Here is a 23,547-nt window from a genome sequence, read left to right as displayed (position 1 = left end):
TCTATAAAGAATTCGTGTTAGTATTTTGCAGCTGTGGCTTATTAAACCGATTGTCCAGTAATTTTCACATCTGTCAACACCTGCTTTCTTTGGGATTGGAATTATTATATTCTTCTTGAAGTCTGAGGGTATTTCACCTGTTTCATACATCTTGCTCACCAGATGGTAGAGTTTTGTCATGACTGGCTCTCCCAAGGCCCTCAGTAGTTCCAATGGAATGTTGTCTACTCCGGGGGCCTTGTTTCGACTCAGGTCTTTCAGTGCTCTGTCAAACTCTTCACGCAGTATCATATCTCCCATTTCATCTTGATCTACATCCTCTTCCATTTCCATAATATTGTCCTCAAGTACATTTCCGTTGTATAGACCCTCTATATACTCCTTCCACCTTTCTGCTTTCCCTTCTTTGCTTAGAACTGGGTTTCTATCTGAGCTCTTGATGTTCATACAAGTGGTTCTCTTATCTCCAAAGGTCTCTTTAATTTTCCTGTAGGCAGTATCTATCTTACCCCTAGTGAGAAAAGCCTCTACATCCTTACATTTGTCCTCTAGCCATCCCTGCTTGTCCATTTTGCACTTCCTGTCGATCTCATTTTTGAGACGTTTGTATTCCTTTTTGCCTACTTCATTTACTGCATTTTTATATTTTCTCCTTTCATCAATTAAATTCAATATTTCTTCTGTTACCCAAGGATTTCTACTAGCCCTCGTCTTTTTACCTACGTGATTCTCTGCTGCCTCACTACTTCATCCCTCAAAGCTACCCATTCTTCTTCTACTGTATTTCTTTCCCCCATTCCTGTCAATTGTTCCCTTATGCTCTCCCTGAAACTCTGTACAACCTCTGGTTCTTTCAGTTTATCCAGGTCCCATCTACTTAAATTCCCACCTTTTTGCAGTTTCTTCAGTTTTAATCTACAGGTCATAACCAATAGATTGTGGTCAGAGTCCACATCTGCCCCTGGAAATCTCTTACAATTTAAAACCTGGTTCCTAAATCTCTGTCTTACCATTATATAATCTATTTGATACCTTTTAGTATCTCCAGGGTTCTTCCATGTATACAACCTTCTATCATGATTCTTAAACCAAGTGTTAGCTATGATTAAGTTGTGCTCTGTGCAAAATTCTACCAGATGGCTTCCTCTTTCATTTCTTAACCCCAATCCATATTCACCTACTACGTTTCCTTCTCTCCCTTTTCCTACACTCGAATTCCAGTCACCCATGACTATTAAATTTTCGTCTCCCTTCACTATCTGAATAATTTATTTTATTTCATCATACATTTCTTCAATTTCTTCGTCATCTGCAGAGCTAGTTGGCATATAAACTTGTACTACTGTAGTAGGTGTGGGCTTCGTATCTATCTTGGCCACAATAATGCGTTCACTATGCTGTTTGTAGTAGCTTACCCGCATTCCTATTTTCCTATTCATTATTAAACCTACTCCTGCATTACCCCTATTTGATTTTGTGTTTATAACCCTGTAGTCACCTGACCAGGAGTCTTGTTCCTCCTGCCACCTTACTTCACTAATTCCCACTATATCTAACTTTAACCTATCCATTTCCCTTTTTAAATTTTCTAACCCACCTGCCCGATTAAGGGATCTGACATTCCACGCTCCGATCCGTAGAACGCCAGTTTTCTTTCTCCTGATAACGACATCCTCTTGAGTAGTCCCCGCCCGGAGATCCGAATTGGGGACTATTTTACCTCCGGAATATTTTACCCAAGAGGACGCCATCATCATTTAACCATACAGTAAAGCTGCATGCCCTCGGGAAAAATTACGGCCGTAGTTTCCCCTTGCTTTCAGCCGTTCGCAGTACCAGCACAGCAGGGCCGTTTTGGTTAGTGTTACAAGGCCAGATCAGTCAATCATCCAGACTGTTGCCCCTGCAACTACTGAAAAGGCTGTTGCCCCTCTTCAGGAACCACACGTTTGTCTGGCCTCTCAACAGATACCCCTCCGTTGTGGTTGCACCTACGGTACGGCTATCTGTATCGCTGAGGCACGCAAGCCTCCCCACCAACGGCAAGGTCCATGGTTCATGGGGGGGATGTTTGTATTGCAATGATATTATTCTTACGTGTATTCTTTCTTTTGTCACTATGATCTTTGACGTACTTGTAACTCTGATTTTTGGGCACGTAAGCGGTTATTAGAGAGTCAAGCTTTGGTCGTCATGTTGAAAAGACGCATATTGTAGTCAGTTTATGAAATGTGAACTTTAACAGTGAGGAAGATATTTTCAAGTATGTTTTATATTGTGATGTGATGTTTTGGAACGAGTTACGTGATATTGCAACAAAAGTAATAAAAAAGAAGTCTAACTTAAATTCGGAGTGCTGATTACTTTCTTACATCACCATTGTCCTAACTTGCAAAAGTTTAATCTTCAAGAATGGCTTATGAAACACAATAAAACTTTTGAATATCGCAAAATAACACCTAGGCCTCTTTGCATCCGAGCTTGGAATCACCACCAGCTAGATTTTCGACGATTGAGCCACGAGTTCACAACGAGACCAGCGTGGGAAACACGGAAAGATGAGTGTCTAGATTATCCATTATTTCAAGGAATGACTTTATTAACTGTGCTCTAATCACACCTGCCACATAATATAACTGTGTTGTTGCCCGAAAATGGAATATTTAGCAGCGTGAGCAACACTACAATCATAATTAATTTTTGACCTTTGTTGTGGTAGGGTTGTTAGACCTGAAATTAGGTATTTTTAGGTGCTACAATGCCAGCGTTTTCGGTCATAAATTGGCGTAATTCGTATACGTACAACTTTTATTACCATTATTTAATGAGGAACAAAATAGTTTTTTGCCAAAAATCCGAAGTCTACTCGTTAACAGTACGTTGTATACATTCACACAATAAACGTACACTGTTAATGAATCTAATGGGGAGTTCATTCACAGTAGTCAAACTCATTAATACATTACTTAAGACATTCCGATGCGATGTGCTTCAAAGACAGTTATGTAGTAGCTGATGGAAAGTCGCGGAGCTAAACAGAAATAATATCTGGTGTTCCCCGAGGAAGTGTGATATTTCCTTCTGCTTTTTCTCACCTGCATGGACGATTTAGGAGCCGGCCAGAGTGGCCGAGCGGTTCTAGGCGCTTCAGTCTGGATCCGCGCGACCGCTGCGGTCGCACTTTCGAGTCCTGCCTCGGGCATGGATGTGTGTGATGTCCTTAGGTTAGTTAGGTTTAAGTAGTTCAAAGTTCTAGGGGACTGATGACCTCAGAAGTTAAGTCCCATAGTACTCAGAGCCACTCGAACCATTTTGAATGATTTAGGAGAGAACTGAGCAGCCCTGTTACATTGTTTGCAGATGATTATGTCATTTATCGTCTTACAATGTCATCAGATGGTCAAAGGCAGTTGCAAAATGATTTAGGTAAGAGATCTGCATGCTGCGAGAAGTAGCAGTTGAAAAGTGTGAACCCATCCACGTGAGCACTAAAAGTAATCCGCTAGATTTCACACGATAAATCACACGAATCTATAGGCTGTGTATTCAGTTCAGTACTTAAGGTTTACGATTATGAATAGCTTACATTACTGCAACCACTGCGGTGTCTGTGCAATTTCCGGAGCGCCAGATTCTCCTATTCTTTGGTCTATCGATTATTCATATGATTTTCAAAGGCATCCCAGATGGGTTTTGGGCACTTATCGAGTTTAGAGGGACAAAATTTTCGAAAATATTTTTTTCTCAATGTTCGAACAGTTAGACTATGTTGATCTCGAAGATGTCATTTATTTTCATCGCCGATAAAAACTTTTTAATATATCGAGATAAAAAAAAATTTATGACAAATTTTTTTCTCATTTTTTGACCGGACAACGATAATGTTATTTGCAAACATCATTCAAGCTAAATTGTAGCACATCAAAGCACTCAGATAAGATCGCCTCATTCAGTTTACACTAAAGTCAAATAACAGTGTAGTTAAGTGTTAGTTCGGTGTTCGGTCTGTGCGTTTGTTCTACTAACTCGTAATGACTAGAATTTTCCCTGATTTGACCGAATTTCGTATGGTAAGTTTGTTCGAGGTTTGCCGTGATAGTGAATAAGCTATTGAATGGGCTTTCGGTCATGGTTTGCTGAAACGTGGGAGATTCTGTGAAGATGGACAATAATCGGTAAAAAATCAAAGATTTCATAGGTGTCCCCCTAAACTCGATTAAGTGCCGGTTTTTGAACATCTGTGGTCATTAGTCCCCTAGAACTTAGAACTACTTAAACCTAACTAACCTAAGGACATCACACACATCCATGCCCGAGGCAGGATTCGAACCTGCGACCGTAGCGGTCGCGCGGCTCCGGACTGAGCGCCTTGAACCGCTAGACCACCGCGGCCGGCTCTCTTCTTGTCCAAACTAGTTATCGTCCATGTTTCAATTCCATACATGGCTACACTCCATACAAATACTTTCAGAAACGACTTCCTGACACTTAAATCTATACTCGATGTTAACAAATTTCTCTTCTTCAGACACGCTTTCCTTGCCGTTGCCAGTCTACATTTTATATCCTCCCTACTTCGACCATCATCAGTTATTTTGCTCCCCAAATAGCAAAACTCCTTTACTACTTTAAGTGTCTCATTTCCTAATCTAATTCCCTCAGCGTCACCCGACTTAATTCGACTACATTCCATTATCCTCGTTTTGCTTTTGTTGATGTCCATGTTATACCCTCCTTTCATGACACTGTCCATTCCGTTCAACTGCTCTTCCAAGTCCCTTGCTGTCTCTGACGGAATTACAATGTCATCGGGGAATCTCAAAGTTTTTATTTCTTCTCCATGGATTTTAATACCTACTCAGAATTTTCTTTTCTTTCCTTCGATGCTTGCTCAATATACAGATTGAATAACATCGGGGAGAGGCTACAACCCTGTCTTACTCCCTTCCCAACCACTGCTTCCCTTTCGTGTCCCTCGACTTTTATAACTGCCATCTGGTTTCTGTACAAATTGTAAATAACCTTTCGCTCCCTGTATTTTACCCCTGCCACCTTCAGTGAGCTATCCGCTACAAAATGAATTTATTTTTGAGAAATCAATTTTTTAAAGTTTTTGACGTACTGTCTCAATCGCTCGAGGAGGTCGGGGGGGGGGGGGGGGGGTGCCACTATCAAGTTTTTGCCCCGATTCGTAAGTATCGTAGATCCGGGGACTATGTACTGCATAGAAATATCCTCTTAGGCTGACTTTCCCAGCTGGAGCAGTTGAGAGCTAGTTCAGTCGGCGGGAGTCGGCTAGCGCGCGCGGCGCATGCGCGGGTCGAGTGGTAGGGGTAGCGGGAGTGGGTCACGTGGCGGAGGGGAAGAACCGCTTCTCCGCGGACACCTGTTGCGCTTCTATGCAGGGCAGTCGGTGGCTAGGCAAGGCGCCAGATGGGTGTGTGTTCCGGGCGAAGTAAGGACTGTAGCGATTCGCTAGCGGGGGTCACTGACTCCTAAAGGCCGACGGAATGGGTGCGTCCTGCAGTGCGGCTGGGCTGCGGTGACGGCGATGCAGGCGCCAAACGGCACGCTGCTGGGGTCTGGTGAGTACGCTACGGCCCTCACACTGCATCGCGGCGGATTCTCCGTCCTTTTCGTCGCTTCTTCCGCACTGTCTCCAGACCCAAAACCTTAAAAGACCGAACTCGGCGTTAAACTTAGCTACAGACTTTTGCATGTTTTCAGTCATTAATAATCAACTGCTGTCAGTTTTTGCAAAACAGCCGTATAAGTGCTTATACAGAATGATTCACGAATATAGGCAAATATTTTAGTGCGTTGTTCAAATAGCTTACGGGTTTGCTGCCGGACGAACACCGCCGATATTTTGACAGGAGCACACCCTGCCGTTCTCAAGCCACAAATGCAAGGAAGAAGAAATGTGCCAGCAAATTAAATACCTCGGTTCACACAGGAGAAACAAGGAACACACAGAACAAGTGTCAACACAAACAAAGATAACCAACATCAGAAATATCGATAGTTACTATTAATCGACAGGTGAGGTAGCACTAATTCTGTCACTCTGTTTTTCGATGAGAGACAGAGCCGGATTCCAAGCAGCATTTAAACAAAATCCACCATCTCTGTTAATAAGGTTGCTCGATAGTCTGATTTCAACAGCTTCCTTAATAACACTATCCCAATAGCTGGACGTGCAAGCCAGAATCTCCGTGTTGTTGTATTCCATAGGATGACCGGTGTCAAGGCACTGTTCCGCAATAGCGGATTTGCTGGGCTGTTGTGAGTGTGTGTGACGCTTATGTTCAATACACCAGTCTTCCACAGTCCTGATTGTGTGACTAATATATGGCAGAGTCATTCAAACGCAATCTCTGCAGTCTGATATTTTAGTCACTTTTGATGTGGTATCCCTTTTCACTCGCGTTCTTCTCTCTGATTCGTTGCAGCTAATAGAGGTTAAGTTTGGTGTCGAGTTAACAAATTTGTTTCGACATGTGCTGACTTCCACTTACTTTTTATTCAACGGTCAGTACTACGAACAGACTGATGGAGTTGCAATGGGAAGCCCGTTGTCACCTATTGTGGCCAATTTGTTTATGGAGGACTTTGAGAGGAACGTGCATTGGAGTCAACGACCTTGAAACCTGCGTGTTTTTTCAGATACTTTTGTTGTGTGGCCTCATGGTAGTGACAATTTAAACCGGTTTTTGGAACACCTGAATTCCATCCACCCGAATATTCAGTTCACTATGGAGGTGGAAAAGAAAGGATGCCTTCCCTTCCTTGATGTGTTGGTCAAAAGGAAGACTGGTGGCACATTGGGACATTCTGTTTATAGGAAGCCCACCCACACTGACTTCTATCTCGGAGCTGATAGTTGTCACCATCCAGCTCAGCGTGAAGGAGTGCCCGCATCTCGTGGTCGTGCGGTAGCGTTCTCGCTTCCCACGCCCGGGTTCCCGGGTTCGATTCCCGGCGGGGTCAGGGATTTTCTCTGCCTCGTGATGGCTGGGTGTTGTGTGCTGTCCTTAGGTTAGTTAGGTTTAAGTAGTTCTAAGTTGTAGGGGACTTATGACCACAGCAGTTGAGTCCCATAGTGCTCAGAGCCATTTGAACCATTTTTGTGAAGGAGTGGCTCTGAGCACTATGGGACTTAACATCTATGGTCATCAGTCCCCTAGAACTTAGAACTACTTAAACCTAACTAACCTAAGGACATCACACACAACACCCAGCCATCACGAGGCAGAGAAAATCCCTGACCCCGCCGGGAATCGAACCCGGGAACCCGGGCGTGGGAAGCGAGAACGCTACCGCACGACCACGAGATGCGGGCGCGTGAAGGAGTACTTCGCACCTTGGTTCACAGGGCCCACGTTACCTCAGACCGTGAAAGTTTGGCAGCTGAGCTAGCACATCTCGAAGTCACCTTTCGTCAGAATGGTTACAGTGAGAGGCAGATCCATCGTGCGTTGCGCCATCAGCCTTCTGTGCAACGGGTCAGTGACGATAGCAACCAAGTGGCACCTAAGTCTACGGCCTTTTTGCCTTACGCAGGAAGCATTTCCAACAGGATTTTGCGGAAATATGATGTGAAATGTGTTTTTCGACCAACTTCTAAGATTAAGGCCCTGTTGGCGTCCGTAAAAGATGATCTCGGTTTGCTTGAGGCTGGGGTCTATCGTACTCCTTGCAGTTGTGGCATGTCATATATTGGTCAGACAATCAGGGCTGTGGAAGACCGGTGTATTGAACCTACAACAGCCGAGCAGATCCGCTATTGGAGAACAATGCCTTGACACCGGTCATCCTATGGAATACAACAACACGGAGATTCTGGCTTGCACGTCCAGCTATTGGGACAGTGTTATTAAGGAAGATGTTGAAACCAGACTATCAAGCAACCTTATTAACAGAGGTGGTGGATTTTGTTTCAATGGTAATTGGAATCCGGCTCTGCCTCTCATCAAAAAACAGAGGGACAGAATTAGTGCTACCTCACCTGTTGATTAATAGTAACTATCGATATTTCTGATGATGGTTATCTTTGTTTGTGTTGACACTTGTTCTGTGTGTGGTGTCATCCTTGTTTCTTCTCTGTGAATCGAGGTATTAAATTTGCTAGCACGTTCCTTCTTCCTTGCATTTGTGCCTTGAGAATGGCATGGTGTGCTCCTGTCAAAATATCGGCGGTGTTCGACCGGCAGCAAACCCGTAAGTTACTTGAACACTCAATTCGCCTGGGAAAAGTTAAGGTCTCACATTTTAGTATGTTATTCTTCTAGTAAAACTAAAGAAAAAAGTTCGTATAAGTTACGGAGTTCTACATCTACATCTACATGGATACTCTACAAATCACATCTAAGTGCCTGCCAGAGGGTTCATCGAAGCAGCTTCACAATTCTCTATTTTTCCAATCTCGTATAGCGCGGGAAGAATGAACACCTATATCTTTCTGTACGAGCTCTGATATCCCTTATTTTATCGCACTCATCGTTCCTCCCTATGTAGGTCGGTGTCAACAAAATATTTTCGCATTCGGAGGAGAAAGTTGGTGATCGGAATTTCGTGAGAAGATTCCGTCGCACCGAAAAACGCCTTTCTTTTAATGATTTCCTACCCTGTATCATTTCTGTGACACTCTCTCCCGTATTTCGCGATAATACAAAACGTGCTGCCTTTCTTTGAACTTTTTCGATGTACTCCGTCAGTCCTATCTGGTAATGATCCCACACCGCGCAGCAGTATTCTAAAAGAGGACGGACAAGCGTAGTGTAGGCAGTCTCCTTAGTAGGTCTGTTACATTTTCTAAGTGTCCTGCCAATAAAACGCAATCTTTTGTTAGCCTTCCCCACAACGTTTTCTATGTGTTCCTTCCAATAAGTTGTCCGTAATTTTAATACCTAGGTATTTAGTTGAATTTACGGCTTTTAGATTAGACTGATTTATCGTGTAACCGAAGTTTATCGAGTTCCTTTTAGCACTCATGTGGGTAACCTCACACTTTTCGTTATTTAAAGTCAACTGCCACTTTTCGGACCATTCAGATATTTTTTCTAAATCGTTTTGCAATTTGTTTTTATCTTCTGATGACCTTATTAGTCGATAAACGACAGCGTCATCTTCAAAACAACCGAAGACGGCTGCTCAAATTGTCTCCAAAATCGTTTATATAGATAAGGAACAGCAAAGGGCCTATAACACTACCTTGGGGAACGCCTGAAATCACTTCTGTTTTACTCGATGACTTTCCGTCAGTTACTACCAACTGTGACCTCTCTGACAGGAAATCGAAAATCCAGTCACATAACTGAGACGATATTCCATAAGCACGCAATTTCGCTGCAAGCCGCTTGTGTGGTACAATGTCAAAAGCCTTCCGGAAATCTAGGAATACGGAATCGATCTGAAAGCTCTTGTCAATAGCACTCAGCACTTCATGTAAATAAAGAGCTAGTTGTGTTTCACAGGAACAATGTTTTCTAAACCCATGTTGACTGTGTGTCAGTAGACCGTTTCCTTCGAGGTAATTCATAATGTTCGAACACAATATATCTTCTAAAACCCTGCTTCATATCGACGTTAACGATATGGGCCTGTAATTCAGTGGATTACTCCTATTTCCTTTCTTGAATATTGGTGTGACCTGTGCAACTTTCCAGTCTTTGGGTACGGATCTTTCGTCGAGCTGACGGTTGTATATGATTGTTAAGTATGGAGGTAATGCATCAACATACTCCGAAAGGAACCTAATTGGTATACAGTCTGGACCAGAAGACTTGCTTTTATTAAGTGATATGAATTGCTTCACTACTCCGAGGATACTTACTTCTGCGTTACTCATGTTGCCAGCTGTTCTCGATTCGAATTCTGGAATATTTACTTCGTCTTCTTTTGTGAAGGCATTTCGGAAGGCTGTGTCTAGTAACCTTCTCCTTTGGCAGCACTGTCTTCCATAGTATCTCCATTGCTGTCGGGCAGAGAAGGCATTGATTGTTTCATGCCGCTAACATACTTCACATACGACCAGAATCTCTTTGGATTTTCTGCCAGGTTTTGAGACAAAGTTTCGTTGTGGAAACTGTCGTAGGCTTCTCGCATTAAAGTCCGCCCTTAATTTCGGGCTTCTGTAAAAGATCGCCAGTCTTGTGGATTTTGCGCCTGTTTAAATTTGGCGTGTTTGTTTCGTTGTTTCTGCATCAGTGTTCTAACCCGTTTTGTATACCAGGGAGGATCAGCTCCGTCGTTTGTTAATTTATTTGGTATAAATCTCTCAATTTCTGCCGATACTATTTCTTTGAATTTAAGCCACATCTGGTCTACACTTATATTATTAAATTGGAATGAGTGGAGATTGTCTCTCAGGAAGGCGTCAAGTGAATTTTTATCTGTTTTTTTGAATAGGTATATTTTTCGCTTACTTTTCGAGGGTTCGGTGATTACAATATTCAATCTCGCTACGACAACCCTGTTTTGACTAATCCCTGTATCGGTTTTGATGCTCGTTATTAACTCAGGATTATTTGTTGCTAAGAGGGTAATAAAAGATTTTGCGCCCGCATCTCGTGGTCGTGCGGTAGCGTTCTCGCTTCCCACGCCCGGGTTCCCGCGTTCGATTCCCGGCGGGGTCAGGGATTTTCTCTGCCTCGTGATGGCTGGGTGTTGTGTGCTGTCCTTAGGTTAGTTAGGTTTAAGTAGTTCTAAGTTCTAGGGGACTGATGACCACAGCAGTTGAGTCCCATAGTGCTCAGAGCCATTTTTTTTAAAAAGATTTTGCCTGAAATTTAGCAACTTCGCTAATATGAAGCCATCGCAAAACTGTACTAAGTTAAAGTAAAGAACGATTTCCATTCATTTTGTTGTTATCCATCTGATGAATCTAAAAAACGTTCCAGACAAGTATCTGCAGTAGTTTTCCAGAACATCCAGAGAAGTAAAGACGTAATTTCGTAAAATTTTTAATTTATTAACTACTTGCCCCAATTTATTTTTTAAATTCCAGGCAACTGCACAAAGTTTTCAACAGAATATGTAGAGAATTTAATTTTGGAAAAATGATTGTAATAGCGTTAACTGGAGCTGTGTGATTGTTTCAGATAATCTGCATTAATTAATACCATAGCACACGTGAATTCGTGTTAAACTGGCAAAAACAAAGCTCAGTGTTACGGAAGTTGTACAGTGTACATACAATTTCACAATACATTCACAATAAATGTTCAAATATGCCTCCACCGAGTTAATGCACTAACTGTTGCCAACAATGACATAAACGTTGCTACATTGTTGATGAAAAGTAAACAAATTTGCTTCTATAATAATATTTGCTTCTCTGAATGTTCTGGAAAACTACAGCAGATACACGTCTGGGACATGTTTTATTAGATTCACCATACCAATAACAAACGGAAGTCGTGCTTTAATTTAACCTCTCACAGTTTTGCGATAGCTTCATATTAGCGAATTTGCTAAATTTCAGGCGAAATCGTTGATTATCCGTAACTCCGTAACTAAAAATTTGCAGACCTATGTTTATATGAACTTTTTACTTTAGTTTTACTTGTAGAATAACATATTACAATATTTGCATATCTTCGTGAATAACCCTGCATAAAAAGAATCACTAAACAACTTTATAATTTGGCAGTTACAATAGCTACCAAGCACACATTCTTCTTCATTAGATAATCTTATGTCAAAAGAAAGTAAAAGTTATTCACTAAATAAAATAAGCAATTATCTGTTCTTCTGGGGCGGAAACTGTATTCATTTCAATTAATTTTATAAAGGACTAACATTAATCTGTAGTTAATTGTGAGCAATTCTCATTGGAAGCCACTTTATGGCGAACGTTATTTTCCTTCAATACCATTTCGTGAAATTGTGGCAAGATTACAGGATGTATGTATAGCTACCTCGTTTGCATTAAATTACTGTCAAACTGACTGTGGTTTCAACTGCACTAAGGCTGTCTTCATAAGAATAAAAAATTACATAGGATTACCTAGAAAGCATAATGACATGACTTGAAATGTACTTAATAGGACTGCGTTCATAAATTGTACAAACGGAGTGTACTTACATATAATCACACCATGTGCGAAAAACGTCAGAGCAAAAGTGCTCTCGTCAAATAGAAAATGTCACAAGAATAAAAACTAAAATGTAAAAATGTTATTGTTGTGACATTTTCTATTTGACGAGAGGCAGGTGAAAAGCGGACAGCTTATCTCGTATCATATAATAATGAAAGATTTCATTCGGAATTATTGAAATTGGGAGAATATTATTTTGCAGATCCAGGCCATAATGCAGAAGTCGAAAGGGTGTTCTCTTCCATAAAAGCCCAAGGGGGGCAAAGGAGCGCAATAAAGGTACCGACCGAAGCGAAGATGATGTTGCGTAATTCATAATAAGCTTACCGTAAACATTATAATTGGCTGAGATCCAGCATTTAATTTCAGGAATGTATGTATAGCCACCTCGGTTGGACCAAATTATTGTCAAATTGATCATGGTTCAAAGTTCAAATGGCTCTGAGCACTGTGGGACTTAACTGCCGTAGTCATCAGTCCCCTAGAACTTAGAACTACTTAAGCGTAACTAACCTAAGGACATCACACACATCCATGCCCGAGGCAGGATTCGAACCTGCGGCCGTAGCGGTCGCGCGGTTCCAGACTGTAGCGCCTAGAACCTCTCGGCCACTCCGGCCGGCAAATTGACCATGGTTTCGACTGCACTAAGGCTGTCTTCATCAGAATAAAAAATTACGTAGGATTACCTAGAAGGCATAATGACATGGCTTGAAATGCAATATAACTAACAGGATTACTTCCATAAATTGTACCACGAGATTGTACTTACATGTAATCACACCATGTGTGAAAAACGTCTGAGCTCTCGTCAAATATAAAATGTCACAATAATAAAAAGTAATAAGTAAACATGTTATTATTGTGACATTTTATATTTGACGAGAACATTGTTGGTCAGACGTTTTTCACACATGGTGTGATTACATGTAAGTACAATCTCGTGGTACAATTTATGGAAGTAATCCTGTTAGTTATATTGCATATCAAGTCATGTCATTATACTTTCTAGGTAATGCGATGTAATTTTTTATTCTGATGAAGACTGATTTAGTGCAGTCGAAACCATGGTCAACTTGACAATAATTTAGTCCAACCGAGGTGGCCATGCGTACATTCCTGTAATTAAATAACGTACGGTTGCTGGACCTGACGCAATAAAAATGTTTATGGCAAGCTTATTATAAATTACGCGACATCGTCTTCGCCTCGGTCGGCACTATTATTGCGCTCCTTTGTCCCCCTTGTGCTTTTATGGAAGAGAACGCGCTTTCGACATGTGCATTATGGCCTGGATCTGCAAAATAATATTCTCCCAATTTCAATAATTCCGAATGAATTTCTTCATTGTTATGAGATGCGAAATAAGCTGTCCACTTTTCACCTACCAACAGATTTAAGGCAGACCCGTCTTTTTTTTTTTTTTTTTTTGATGAATTTTCGTGAATTTTTGTCACTGGTCAAAGAATTTACTGCAACCATCTTGGAAGAACGGACGAGGTATAACGGTGATCGTGAATGCACATCACACAGTCACATACGACAAGTGTAAGGGGCCTTTGCGGACAATACGTGGTTTAACAATGCCCCAAATTCGACAGTTCTCTGAATTCACAGTACCCTGTGGTGCGAAAATGTGCCTCGTCAACTCTATAGAATATTGCCCGGCCACATGTCTTCAATTTCGATCCATGCTGAAAACTGAAGAGCAAATTCATGAACGCTGTTGCGGATCGTGAGATTTCACAGTAATATCAGAAACTGAGTCCGCATTGTTGCAAAACACCTTGTTATTCGTTTATTTCTTTATTCTCTCAAACTAGTTTCGGCGACAAATATCACCATCATCAGTGGGGTTTTTTAATCTAAAACATGCAGAAAATAGCATGGTTATACGCACACAGTAGCACATTATTACATTTTTCACTATTCCTTTTTTTGAAATATAGTTGACTATGGATACTTCCATACTTCCTTATTTGTGGTATGTTACATCATGTTTTAAACAATTATTGTCCATTCTGGAAACATCCCCCAGGCTGTGGCTAAGCCATGTCTCCGCAGTATCCTTTCTTTCAGGAGTGCTAGTTCTCCAAGGTTCGCAGGAGAGCTTCTGTAAAGTTTGGAAGGTAGGAGACGAGGTACTGGCAGAAGTAAAGCTGTGAGGACCGGGCGTGAGTCGTGCTTCGGTAGCTCAGATGGTAGAGCACTTGCCCGCGAAAGGCAAAGGTCCCGAGTTCGAGTCTCGGTCGGGCACACAGTTTTAATCTGCCAGGAAGTTTCAATTATTGTCGCTGTTTGCGACATACTGGGTGATCAAAAAGTCAGTATAAATTTGAAAACTTAATAAACTACGGAATAATGTAGATACGGAGGTAAAAATTAACACACATGCTTGGAATGACATGGGGTTTTATTAGAACCAAAGAGAAAACACCCCATATTGCTAGACACGTGAAAGATCTCTTGCGCCGCGTCGTTTGGTGATGATCGTGTGCTCAGCCGCCACTTTCGTCACGCTTGACCTCCCAGGTCCGCAGACCTCAGTCCGTGCGATTATTGGCTTTTACCTGAAGTCGCAAGTGTATCGTGATCGGCCGACATCTCTAGGGATGCTGAAAGACAACATCCGACGCCAATGCCTCACCATAACTCCGGACATGCTTTACAGTGCTGTTCACAACATTATTCCTCGACTACAGCTATTGTTGAGGAATGATGGTGGACGTATTGAGCATTTCCTCTAAAGAACATCATCTTTGCTTTGTCTTACTTTGTTATGCTAATTATTGCTATTCCGATCAGATGAAGCGCCATCTGTCGGACATTTTTTGAACTTTTGTATTTTTTGGTTCTAATAAAACACCATGTCATTCCAAGCATGTGTGTCAATTTGTACCTCTCTCTCTACATTATTATGCGATTTATTCAGTTTTCAAATTTATACTGACTTTTTGATCACCCAGTATTGTCTGTGCGCTTCTTTTCTGTTGCCATTTTTTACTTAGCGAACATCATGTAATCTGCAACCATGTGAGCGGCTGCTAGTAAACCAAATACTAAAAGGTGAACTTCGCATCTCAGCAGTATATACTTGGGGTTGTGGTAGTGTTGTGGAAACTAGTTATTTGGTGTGTACTGAGATGTTACTTAGCTATTCGTGTACTCACGTTCCTTGGATGGTATGTAGCTGTTTTCATGCACAGAAAAATAAAACTTTCGCACTTTGTTTCTGATCCAGAATATCACGCCATCTTGCTGTTCGCGTGTGTCGCGAGAAGTGTATCGCATGTGGCGAGAAAGGCTATGAAAAACTGTAGCGCGAATTACGACGACTTCTGTTCATTATTTATGTGTGTGATGGGGAAGTGGTTCTTTCTCGTGTGTGTGCTTTCTGTTCTGTGTCCTTGGTCAGTTCTCTTAGAACACTAAAGAGTGTGTTGTTGCAAAGTGTTGTGTTTCGTTTATTACACACCACAACCCGAAGTATATATTGCTGACATGCCAAATTCACCTTTTAGTATTTTGTTTACTAATAGCCGCTCACATGGTTGCAGATGACATGATATTCGCTAAGTAAAAAACGGCAACAGAAAAAAAAGCACACAGAAAATATGCCGCAAAGAGCGACAATAATTGCTTGAAACATGATATAACATACAATAAATAAGGTAGTATTAAGGTATCCATCGGAAACTATATTTAAAGAAAAACGAATAGTAAAAAATGTAATAATGTGCTACTGTGTGCGCACAACCATGCTATTTTCTGCATGTTTTAGATTAAAAAACCCCACTGATGATGGTGATATTTGTCGCCGAAACTAGTTTGGGAGAATAAAGAAATAAACGAATAACAAGGTGTTTTGCGGCAAGGCGGACTCAGTTTCTGATATTACTGCTTTTCTGTGCAAAAACGGACCAAATGTAAGAGTTCCAAGATCCCTGAGTCAACAGATGGGGACGTTTGCAATACAACAACCATCTGCACGAACAGTTCGACGACGGTTGCAGCAGCACGGACTATCAGCTCGGAGACCGTGGCTGCGGTTACCCTTGACGCTGCATCAGAGACAGGAGCGCCTGCGACGGTGTACTCGACGACGAACCTGGGTGCACGAATGGCAAAATTTCATTTTTTCGGATGAATCCAGGTTCTGTTTGCAGATCACGACGATCGCATCCGTGTTTGGCGACATTGGGGTGAACGCACATTGGACGCGTGTATTCGTCATCGCCGTACTGGCGTATCACCCGGCGTGATAGTGTGGAGTGCAATTGGTTACACGTCTCGGTCACCTCTTGTTCGCATTGACGGCACTTTGAACAGTGGACGTTACATTTCAGATGTGTTACGACCCGTGGCTCTACCCTTCATTCGATCCCTGCGAAACCCTACATTTCAGCAGGATAATGCACGACCGCATGTTGCAGATCCTGCACGGGCCTTTCTGGATACAGAAAATGTTCGACTGCTGCCCTGGCTAGCACATTCTCCAGATCTCCCACCAACTGAAAACGTCTGGTCAATGGCGGCCGAGCAACTGGTTCGTCACAATACGCCAGTCACTATTCCTGACGAACTGTGGTATTGTGTTGAAGCTGCATGGGCAGCTGTACCTGTACACGCCATCCAAGCTCCGTTTGACTCAATGCCCAGGCGTATCAAGGCCGCTATTACGGCCAGAGGTAGTTGTTGTGGGTACTGATTTCTCAGGATCTATGCACCCAAATAGCGTGAAAATGTAATCACATGTCAGTTCTAGTATAATATAGTTGTCCAATGAATATCCCTTTATCATCTTCATTTCTTCTTGTTTTAGTAATTTTAATGACCAGTAGTGTAGTTCTAAGTTGTAGGGGACTGATGACCTCAGATGTTAAGTCCCATAGTGCTTAGAGCCATTTGAACCATTTTGTTAGCCAATCAACACGCTGTAATTATTCTTAAAAATTGTATTTTGTTCTGCGAGTATACAATTCTTTAAATCAAACAATGCCTATTGACATTAACAAGCTAAAAGCAGGTTGTGGTGTTTGTTGCGGCATTCTAGTGCGAGTCGTTTATGAGGTATTGTTTGCTGAAGCTTTGGCACGACACTTGTAATAGTGCAGGGCTTCACAACATAGGTGCTCGCGGAGCAAGCTGTGAGCAGCAAGGCGCGAGCACGGAGCAGCGCGAGCACGCTACCCCCACTACCGGACCAGAGCGGAGAGTGGGGAGAGTCACGTGGGGCACACAACAGCTGCCGCCAGTCAATGTAAATCCGCGGCCACCTGCAGGGATATCACTCACAAATTATTACTGCGACAAATGAAACAAATAAAGGAGAATGTACACGTGCCACATAATTTTATTAGCTTAGTGTATGCCTCTACATTCGTATTAATTTGTGAACTGTTACACAATAAAAGGTGTCACTGAAGTGTGGGATTCTCGGTTATCTTGTACTTTTTGCCCTTTACAATTGCGTCTATGTTCGGAGTAATTGTTCTTGTGCATTTTAGTCGCAGCGTGCAGTTTAAATTTCGATCAGACAATGCTTTTCTCAGGTGCATCTTGTTACATTTCATTGCAGAGAACAGTTGTTCACAAACATACGTGGAACCGAACATTGATATTATTGTAGCCGCCAGTTTGTGGAAACGAGGAAATCTATCCTGAGGAAAGTGTCAGTAGAATTCCAAAATGTTTTTCTTGTTCTGAAAGTTGTCTCTGTATTCTCTGTCACACTGCACGTCAATAATTTCTTGCTGCAGCTCAGGACGAATCTCTTAAATATTCGCTGAATATGGAGAGAACAGATCAAAATCACTGTCTAGTGCTGTCAGATCTTGAAAGCGCTGATCAACTAAACTATGTGAATAACGTTCACAGTCTTTGTGAAGATCTTGCATGGATGATAATTTAGGAAAATGAGCTAGGTTTCCTGTTTCCAGCTGACTCACCCAAAGTGTCAATTTCATTTTAAAAACTCGTATTCGATCTATGAAATGAGTAATTAGCAGATCTTTACCTTGTAGTAAAATGTTCAAAGCATTCACATGGCTAGTTAAATCTGCTAAGAACGCGAGATCACATTCAAACGTGCGCGCGCATTTCCCCTCCCTCCCCTCCCTCCCTACTCCGCGACCTTGCACCTGCTCGCGAGCACGTGCCTGAGCAGACGCGAGTACTCGCGCTCAAAACCGGCCAGTTGTTAGGCCCTGTAATAGTGGCTCTGCTAGCACTCACTAAAGAACAACAGATGTGCGTACATCAGTTATGTGGACTGCGACCAGTAACGACACAACTGACCGTCACAGGTTGTGTTCCAAATGAGCACAGGCAGCGGCGGTACACGCTTCGAATCTGGTCTGGGACGACTGCTTTACGCTTACTAGCATTTCTGCGGAGATGTCCGCGCAGACTGCAGTAATACGTCGTGTAGTTGGTATGTCCTTGCAGACACCGTCTTTCACATTTCCTCGCAGAAAAAAAAAGTCTACAGGCGTCAAATCTGGGGAATGGACCGGAAAGCTACAGGTGCTCTGTCCAATCCAACGATGTGGAATTAATTCGTGAAGACATGCTGTAGTACTTCGTGGACTATGGGTTGGGCAGCCCCATCAAGTAGGTACCACAGGTTCCTTCCAGTCTGCAGAGGAACGTATTCCGGCATCCGTGGAAGATGGTCTGTTACAAGGATCCCAAATTTAAAAGAACGCAAATTCCCCAAGATTGGCAAAGTTTTACATACGTTCGAAATATGGCGCGTACTTCAATGCGAGATGCTTCTAATAATTTCCACAGCGAAATTCTGTCCTGAAATCTGGCAGAAAACCCAAAGAGATTCTGGTCATACACAAAACACACTAGTGGCAAGACGCAATCAAATGGTTCAAATGGCTCTGAGCACTATGGGACTTAACTTCTCAGGTCATCAGTCCCCTAGAACTTAGAACTACTTAAACCTAACTAACATAAGGACACCACACACACCCATGCCCGAGGCAGGATTCGAACCTGCGACCGCAGCGGTCGCGCGGTTCCACACTGTAGCGCCTAGAACCGCTCGGCCACTCCGGCCGGCAAGGCGCAATCAGTACCTTCACTGCTCGATAAGAACGGTGAAGTCACTGATGACAGTGCCACCAAAGCAGAGTTATTAAACACGGTTTTTAGAAACTCCTTCACCAAAGAAGACGAAGTAAATATTCCTGAATCCCAGTCAAGAAGGCCGGCCGAAGTGGCCGAGCGGTTCTAGGCGCTTCAGTCTGGAACCGCACAACCGCCACGGTCGCAGGTTCGAATCCTGCCTCGGGCATCGATGTGTGTGATGTCCTTAGGTTAGTTAGGTTTAAGTAGTTCTAAGTTCCAGGGGACTGATGACCTCAGCTGTTAAGTCCCATAGCACTCAGAGCCATTTGAACCATTTGGACCAATCAAGAAGAACTGCCAAATTGACAAACATAGAAGTACAGGGTTATTACAAATGATTGAAGCGATTTCACAGCTCTACAATAACTTTATTATTTGAGATATTTTCACAATGCTTTGCACACACATACAAAAACTCAAAAAGTTTTTTTAGGCATTCACAAATGTTCGATATGTGCCCCTTTAGTGATTCGGCAGACATCAAGCCCATAATCAAGTTCCTCCCACACTCGGCGCAGCACGTCCCCATCAATGAGTTCGAAAGCGTCGTTGATGCGAGCTCGCAGTTCTGGCACGTTTCTTGGTAGAGGAGGTTTAAACACTGAATCTTTCACATAACCCCACAGAAAGAAATCGCATGGGGTTAAGTCGGGAGAGCGTGGAGGCCATGATGTGAATTGCTGATCTTGATCTCCACCACGACCGATCCATCGGTTTTCCAATCTCCTGTTTAAGAAATGCCGAACATCATGATGGAAGTGCGGTGGAGCACCATCCTGTTGAAAGATGAAGTCGGCGCTGTCGGTCTCCAGTTGTGGCGTGAGGCAATTTTCCAGCATGTCCAGATACACGTGTCCTGTAACGTTTTTTTCGCAGAAGAAAAAGGGGCCGTAAACTTTAAACCGTGAGATTGCACAAAACACGTTAACTTTTGGTGAATTGCGAATTTGCTGCACGAATGCGTGAGGATTCTCTACCGCCCAGATTCGCACATTGTGTCTGTTCACTTCACAATTAAGAAAAAATGTTGCTTCATCACTGAAAACAAGTTTTGCACTGAACGCATCCTCTTCCATGAGCTGTTGCAACCGCGCCGAAAATTCAAAGCGTTTGAGTTTGTCATCGGGTGTCAGGGCTTGTAGCAATTGTAAACGGTAAGGCTTCTGCTTTAGCCTTTTCCGTAAGATTTTCCAAACCGTCGGCTGTGGTACGTTTAGCTCCCTGCTTGCTTTATTCGTCGACTTCCGCGGGCTACGCGTGAAACTTGCCCGCACGCGTTCAGCTGTTTCTTCGCTCACTGCAGGCCGACCCGTTGATTTCCCCTTACAGAGGCATCCAGAAGCTTTAAACTGCGCATACCATCGCCGAATGGAGTTGGCAGTTGGTGGATCTTTGTTGAACTTCGTCCTGAAGTGTCGTTGCACTGTTATGACTGACTGATGTGAGTGCATTTCAAGCACGACATACGCTTTCTCGGCTCCTGTCGCCATTTTGTCTCACTGCGCTCTCGAGCGCTCTGGCGGCAGAAACCTGAAGTGCGGCTTCAGCCGAACAAAACTTTATGAGTTTTTCTACGTATCTGTAGTGTGTCGTGACCATATGTCAATGAATGGAGCTACAGTGAATTTATGAAATCGCTTCAATCATTTGTAATAGCCCTGTACGTATCCTCAGAGTAACGATGCAGCTTAAATCGTTTAATAAAGGGAAGGCCTCCGGTCCAGATTGTATACCAGTCAGGTGCCTCTCAGAGTATGCTGATAAAATAGCTCTGTTGTTGTTGTGGTCTTCAGTCCACAGACTGGTTTGATGCAGCTCTCCATGCTACTCTATCCTGTGCAAGCTTCTTCATCTCCCAGTACCTACAGCAACCTACATCCTTCTGAATCTGCTTTGTGTATTCATCTCTTGGTCTCCCTCTACGATTTTTACCCTCCACGCTGCCCTCAGAACTGTCCTACCAACCGATCCCTTCTTCTGCTCAAATTGTGCCACAAACTCCTCTTCTCCCCAATCCTATTCAATGCCTCCTCATTAGTTATGTGGGCTACCCATCTAATCTTCAGCATTCTTCTGTAGCACCACATTTCAAAAGCTAATATTCTCTTCTTGTCCAAACTATTTATCGTCCATGTTTCACTTCCATACATGGCTACACTCCATACAAATACTTTCAGAAACGACTTCCTGACACTTGAATCTGTACTCGATGTTAACAAATTTCTCTTCTTCAGAAACGCTTTCCTTGCCATTGCCACTCCACATTTTATATCCTCTCTACTTCGACCAACATCAGTTATCTTGCTTCCCAAGCAGCAAAACTCCTTTCCTACTTTAAGTAGCTCTATATTTAGCAATTATATACAACCACTCGCTCACAGAAAGATCCTTACTGGACTAGACTGGAAAATTGCTCAAGTCACACCAATACCCAGAAAGAGAATTAAGAGCAATCCGTTGAATTACAGACCCGTATCACTAACGTCGATTTGTACTAGGCTTCTGGAACATTCAGTCCATTTGAACATTATGACGTACCTCGAAGAAAACGACTTATTGACACACAGTCAGCACGGTTTCAGAAAATATCGTTCTTGTGAAACACAACTAGCTCTTTGTACTCCTGAAGTAATGAGTGCTATCGACAGGGGATGTCGAATTGATTCCATATTTTTAGATTTCCAGAAGGCTTTCGGCACCGTTCCTCACAAGCGTCTTCTAACCAAATTGCGTGCCTATGGAATATCGCCTTAGTTGTGCGACTAGATTCGTGATTTCCTGTCAGAAAGGTCACAGTTCGTAGTAATAGACGGAAAGTCATCGAGTAAAACAGAAGTAATATCCGGCGTTCCCCGAGGAAGTGTTATAGGCCCTCTATTGTTCCTGATCTATATTAACGACATAGGAGACAATCTGAGTAGCCGTCTTAGTTTGCAGATGATGCTGTCATTTAACGTCTTGTAATCAGATGATCAATACGACTTGCAAAATGATTTAGATAAGATATCTGTATGGTGCGAAACGTTGCAGTTGACCCTGAATAAGGAAAAATGTGAAGTTTTTCACATGAGTACTAAAAGAAATCCGCTAAATTTCGATTACGCGATAAGTCACACAAATCTGAAGGCTGTAAATTCAACTAAATACTTAGCGATTGCAATGACAAATACCCTATACTGGAACGATTACATAGATAATATTGTGGGTAGAGCAAACCAAAGACTGCGATTCATTGACAGAACACTTAGAAGATGCGACAGGTGTACTAAAGAGACTGCTTACACCACGCTTGTCCGCCCTATTCTGGAGTACTGCTGTGCGGTGTGGGATCCGCATCAGGTGGGACTGACGGATGACATCGAAAAAGTACAAAGAAGGGCAGCTCGTTTTGTACTATCGGGAGGTAGGGGAGATAGTGCCACACACATGATTCCTGAATTGGAGTGGCAATCATTAAAACAAAGGCGTTTTTCGTTGGGGCGGGAATTATGAAATTTCAGTCACCAGTTTTCTCCTCCGATTGGCACCCTCCTACATAGGGAGAAATGATCATCACGATAAAATGACAGGAATCAGGGCTCGCACAGAAAACTTTAAGTCCTCGTTTTTCCCGCGTGCTGTTCGAGAGTGGAACGGTAGAGAGACAGCTTGAAGGTGGTTCATTGAACCCTCTGCCAGGCACTTTATTGTGAATAGCAGGGTAATCACGTAGATGTAGATGTTGGTGTGTTCAGTGTCCTGTCTATGAAAAACGCGCACGTGAGCTGATGGTTCACCGTCGCACACCACGCGTTTACACTCCTTGGACGCTGACGTTCCACCTGACCAAGCTAACGGGGATTGTCAACATACCAATAGTCCATGTTTCGGAGGTTTACCTGGTCATCTCTGGTAAATGTGGCTTCACCACTAAACAAGATACACCTCGATCATCCTGTCTTAACGCCCATGAACAAAAGGTAACACAATTTTCATAATCGTTTCCGTGCAGCTCTTGGTGGAGAGAGATGTGATAGGAACAGAACTTCTGTCGATGGAGAATATACGAGGTGCAATCAAGTTCTAAGGCCTCCGATTTTTTTTTCTAATTAACTACTCACCCGAAATCGATGAAACTGGCGTTACTTCTCGACGTAATCGCCCTGCAGACGTACACATTTTTCACAACGCTGACGCCATGATTCCATGGCAGCGGCGAAGGCTTCTGTAGGAGTCTGTTTTGACCACTGGAAAATGGCCGAGGCAATAGCAGCACGGCTGGTGAATGTGCGGCCACGGAGAGTGTCTTTCATTGTTGGAAAAAGCC

At 42.8% G+C, this 23,547-nt stretch overlaps 1 protein-coding gene across 1 annotated transcript in view; it reads left to right on the top strand.

The window, feature by feature from the left end:
- Positions 1-5,427: 5,427 nt before the first annotated feature.
- The window catches only part of LOC126213192 (sodium/potassium/calcium exchanger 3), a 227,703-nt gene continuing 209,583 nt past the window's right edge, over positions 5,428-23,547 (top strand). The window contains exon 1 of the mRNA XM_049940817.1: positions 5,428-5,585. Within this exon, the coding sequence (XP_049796774.1) occupies positions 5,552-5,585 (34 nt within the window). The 5' untranslated portion in view covers positions 5,428-5,551. The remainder of the gene's footprint in view (positions 5,586-23,547) is intronic.

The sequence above is a fragment of the Schistocerca nitens genome, chromosome 11 (genome assembly GCF_023898315.1).
Source record: "Schistocerca nitens isolate TAMUIC-IGC-003100 chromosome 11, iqSchNite1.1, whole genome shotgun sequence".
Lineage (NCBI taxonomy): Eukaryota > Metazoa > Arthropoda > Insecta > Orthoptera > Acrididae > Schistocerca > Schistocerca nitens.
Note: the sequence above shows the minus strand (reverse complement) of the source record. Positions and strands in the feature narration are given on the sequence as shown.